Source organism: Triticum dicoccoides, chromosome 5B (genome assembly GCF_002162155.2).
Source record: "Triticum dicoccoides isolate Atlit2015 ecotype Zavitan chromosome 5B, WEW_v2.0, whole genome shotgun sequence".
NCBI classification, from domain to species: domain Eukaryota; kingdom Viridiplantae; phylum Streptophyta; class Magnoliopsida; order Poales; family Poaceae; genus Triticum; species Triticum dicoccoides.
In genome coordinates, this window is record NC_041389.1 from 16,896,905 (window position 1) to 16,901,466 (window position 4,562).

The 4,562-nt window shown below is 46.3% G+C and overlaps 1 protein-coding gene across 2 annotated transcripts; it reads right to left on the reverse strand.

Annotated features, from left to right (window-relative positions):
- Positions 1 to 891: 891 nt before the first annotated feature.
- LOC119307094 (dihydroceramide fatty acyl 2-hydroxylase FAH1-like) lies at positions 892 to 4,562 on the reverse strand. Of its 2 annotated transcripts, none has more exons than XM_037583188.1 (8): positions 4,539 to 4,562; positions 2,927 to 2,995; positions 2,422 to 2,514; positions 2,146 to 2,342; positions 1,957 to 2,062; positions 1,549 to 1,695; positions 1,307 to 1,460; positions 892 to 1,207 (listed from the first exon to the last, which is right to left on the reverse strand). In XM_037583188.1, the coding sequence occupies exons 2-7, from the start codon at positions 2,975 to 2,977 to the stop codon at positions 1,341 to 1,343; spliced, it is 714 nt and encodes a 237-aa protein (XP_037439085.1). In that variant the 5' UTR covers positions 2,978 to 2,995; positions 4,539 to 4,562; the 3' UTR covers positions 892 to 1,207; positions 1,307 to 1,340. The 2 variants fall into 2 exon arrangements, with proteins under 2 accessions (XP_037439085.1, XP_037439084.1); XM_037583187.1 differs by having other exon boundaries at positions 2,927 to 3,001.

Sequence of the window (4,562 nt, forward strand, 5' to 3'; positions counted from 1 at the left end):
GAGCCAAATGATTAAACTTGTTCAAATATTCACTTACTGTCAAGTTTCCTTGAATAAAAGCAAGGAACTCTCGCTACCGGCGGGAATATGATACTTGCAGAAATTATCTTTGAATTTATCCCAAGTGATCTCATCTTCAGCGGGCCACATAATTTTAGTATTGTCCCACCATATAACAGCTGGACCTTCAAAATGATGAGTGGCAAAGGGAACCTTATCGGCGTCTTTAGTACGAGCTATGTATAGCTTCTTTTCGATGGTTCTCAACCAATCATCGGCTTTCATAGGATCTGCGGCTTGGCTGAAACTTGACGGTTTAACCCTCTAAAAATCTGACAACTTGGAGCAGTAACTTAACTTAATAACATACCATCTTAGCGATTAGCGATTGGGAGATCAGATCGACTTTGGATTAGAACAACGCAGACTTAAAGCCAACTAACGGGCACCCATAATACTACTAGGATAGTCCATGATACATTGATAGTCCATGAAGTCCCTGCTCACCCCCTGTCCCCGGTCCTAACGGTAGCCAACCCCTAATAGAGTGTCACGCGCAACTAGTGCATGAGATACTACATAAAATGATCCACATGATCTTGATACAAGAGACATTCTGAAGTTTTCAAAACCAACTCATGACATGGCTTTTATTTCTCTAAATGAAAACGTCTGGCGGCCCTAGATCATAATCACTTGATGTAATAGCTTTCTTCAGAACCGTCGAATCTATCTCCAGAATCACCTGCTTACACACCATTTGTTGAGGCGGTGGCGATTCGCACCGCCTTGCTTACAAAGTACAACCGAGTCACTTGAACCGTTTGAAATCAGACGAAACTTAACCGAGGGAACCCGCGAAAAGATAAAAAGCAGTAAAGGCCGGCGATGGAAAGAAAACCGAACGGTTCGCTGAATACTGGCAAAAGCTGGTGAAACTTACAACAAACATATCAAGCAATGCATGCAATTACTTACTTTGTCCCAAAAATTATACTGGCCACCAACAGCCACAAATGAAGGACGCTGGTGCTATACTATTAGATAGATAGAAAAACCTCTCTGTACACATGACAACATATGCTCAAGTCTGGAACCACTCTATTCGCGACGCATCATCAAGGATGTGACATAAGCACTTCGGTGACATCTCCGATTAATTGTTTGTTCATCCGTCCGTTCAATCCGTCATCAACCACTGGACAGTCTGCATGAGCAACGTGGTATTTATTAGTCTTCCCCTACCTTCCCTCGACACGGGCCGAGGTCGGTAATGGAGTGGGAATGGGAATGGTGCGAGCCTGACCTTGATATTTGGCGCTGCAAGGCGGTACAACAACTCAAGAGCTCTTGTCGGCGGTTTTCGTTGAAGGCAGCGTTCCAAATACGTGGTCCCACAGGGTCGATGTGATTCCAAAGCCCTTGTTTTGGATTCTGAAGTGATGGTTCAGATGGTATTTCTGATATGCAGCACAAACAACATGTTAGTTGGTGCACAAAGAGATGGGGGTGCTCTGATAAGCAGCTTCAGGATGAGATAATAAGCACCTTGAGATATTTTGCAGGATCGAATGAGGGCTGTGCGTGATGCAGGTAGTAGTGTGTGCAATCATAGATCACGTAACCCAACAGGCCACCTCCAAACACGCCAGGAGTGGTAGTTGTAGTAGTGAAGAGCTTGACAAAATTCCAGAACTGGATGGACAAGAACAGCATGAAAAATAAATACAGCATATGGTAGAACAAAAATGGTAAGTTAAATACACGTTCTTTCGCAATCCTGCAGAGGGCATCCAACTCGGTTCGAATGGCTAACACTCTTTCATGTACAGGCAGGCAGTAAAAGGCTAAAGCAGTATATAGAACAAATGCGGAAAAGTGTTGCCATGCTTCAGTTGATGGGTGCCACTAACAGTGTTGTCCTGACATTTTACCAATGAGGAAGATTATATTTACCGGATAGCACAAGATGGCTGCTGCAGTTGGCGGAAATACAAGTCGAAGCCCATCCATTGGATGCTTGTGATGGCATCCATGCAGAAGATAATGAGCCGTGTTTGTCCTGCCATGCCAAAACAGCTCTGATCAGGAGATGGTCGTCTCATCTGTTAAGACTTATAAGCAGTAAATGGGAGCACAACTTACCAGTAACTTTTAGTGTCTATGTGGAACAGGTACCGATGCAGCACGTATTCAACCAGTGTCCAGATAAATATTCCTGCCACAACCATCAGCGCTACTTGTGGAACTGTGTGGCCCATTTGGATCGATGTATTCAGGCACCAGCAAACAACAGGCAACCAAATGAGAGGAACTGCCCACCATTTCGTACGTGTTAAGAACTGAAATGAGCCATTCATCAGAACATAATGTCCGAAATTTCAGATAGATGAAGTGCAAAAGAAAAAACAGAATGTTCACCTCCAATACATCATTGGCAAAAAACCGTGGCCCCTCCTTGCTGACAATTGGCTGGTGAACCCAGTCCTGATACTGTTCCTCCAGATGACCAACCTGAAAAATTACCAGCCAAATATTTGAATACATAATCAAAGAGCAGGCCTGGATTTGAACTGCACCCAAACACCAAAGCTTAAACAGAAAAATTAGGCAACAGTCATGATCAAAGATACATCACAATTTAATTATCAGGACTTCTATGGCTTCTCAATTTAATTATCATAAATTACATTTATTAATACATAAAAATATGTACTCTACATCTTTGGGATGAGCAAACAATGTGCTATAAGAACTAACAGCACCTGTAGCTACGAACTCTTAGTCATCTATACTCTACACTGAATTATTCCTTTGGAAAATCAACTTATACCATAATTCTTTTATTAAAAGAACATAAGGCCAATATGCCAAATAGGCACTCAGAGTTGGAAAACAGAGCAAAATTAAATACGGGCACATTTACCTGAAATACAAGAGGCTTGTCCAAATCGACGGTAAAGGCTTGTGCAACCATTGTCTTGGACTGTGATTACTGTTGCTGTACATAAGAAAAAATAAGAATAGAGGTATTTCATACAAAAGGTCAAGAAATGTAGAACAAATAAATGATACTACAAAATACATTCAAATCCATGCAGGGCAAGACGAACTAATGGGATCACTACCGTTGTGTGACTGCTATACATTCGCAGTTTGTACTATGTTCTGCATTTTTACTGTCCAAGCTGGGTAAATTTTAATTGACAGTCAAGTGACACCACACCACCATGCTCCCACATTTCTGTCATGATATGGACCCACCGGCCAGCTCTCAGTGCCCCCGATATTTAACAATTTGAGCAGCTGTTCTCAGCCAACCGATTGAACATTTAAACAAACAAAACAAAGGAGCAAGTGGGCATGACGCCCTGGCGTCACTATTCTACGAGTATCTTGGGCCCAAGGGCCGAATCAGGCCTTGGTCTCAGGGCGTGGCACAGCACCACAGACTGAGAATATCCTCAGATCGTCCAGATCACATGATCTGGTTTTCAGTCCATTCATTACAAAATAAAAAGGAAGAAAAAAAACTGAAATTCCAGTTCAGAGACAGGTGCACATGGGGGCGAAGCCTTTTTGCCATGTTACACAAATCCATGGCAATTTGACTCCACGGCATATTCTATCTAACAAAGCTGTGCAAGAATACAAGAGAGGCACAGCTCAGAACCCGGCTGTATGGCATCTCACGCCCCCCACTGGAATCCAAGGGGGAAAGCTGTGTGCCGGCTGGGGGATTGCTTAATCACAGCCCCCATTATTAGAAAACTTGTGATGGGTGGCCAGTTTAGTTAGCCTAAACTGGGACGTTAACATCGCTCGTTCCAACAGTTGGCCGGCTAAATAAAGAGCATAATCAAGCAAGCAGGCATCCCACTACGCGACCGAGATTAATTGTCGCCGCCGCGTCGATTCCGTGGCTTGCACAACAAAAACCTGATCGTGCTCACGCACGCATCGTCCCGGACGACGGCGGCAAGCATGGTTTCGGCAACTCTTTGCCTGGCTGGTCCTCGCCTCGCTCCCCCATTGTAAATTTCCCGAGAGTGGACGGCCGGCGAGCGCTCGTGGTAGCAATGATGGGTCGTCGGCCGCCCGCCCGTTGTGAATTTCACGGGAATCTGAGTGCTGACGAGCGCTTTGACTGGTATGAGCTTAGGGGCGAAGCAAGGAATCGGAGGTCGCTATCCGGCCACGGACGCGCGCACGCAAAGAGAAATATGCTATGCTCCAGAGCTCCCGACGCTAAACCAGCGTCGCCGTCCACAGCCAAAGCGTGGAAAGACAGCTTCTTGCCCGAGGCGGGGCGGGGCGAGGCGGTGTCGGCCGAAGAAGGAAGTTCCCAGATGCGTCAGCAGCTCCGCACTGCGCGCGCGGCCTGCTAGGCTAGGAGGGGCCGCTGACGACGCTGGCTCTCCGGCCAAGGACGGCCGGCCGAGTAATGCGGCGGATCTGGCCGCCGTTTCCGGCCGGATCTAGCGGCTAGTGGAACGAAGTCCGAGACAGAGAGGGCGGGGCGGGGGGAAGGAGCGAACCTGCGCGGCGCAATGCCGTCCGCC

Bases quoted from the DNA above. Each gene is read 5' to 3' on its own strand.
- LOC119307094 (XM_037583188.1), bottom strand. From the start codon at position 2,977: ATGGTTGCACAAGCCTTTACCGTCGATTTGGACAAGCCTCTTGTATTT. The intron at 2,063-2,145 runs GTAAGTTGTGCT...TTGGCATGGCAG, and splicing joins ATAGACACTAAAAGTTACTG to GACAAACACGGCTCATTATC. The intron at 1,696-1,956 runs GTAAATATAATC...TTGTCCATCCAG, and splicing joins CAGCCATCTTGTGCTATCCG to TTCTGGAATTTTGTCAAGCT.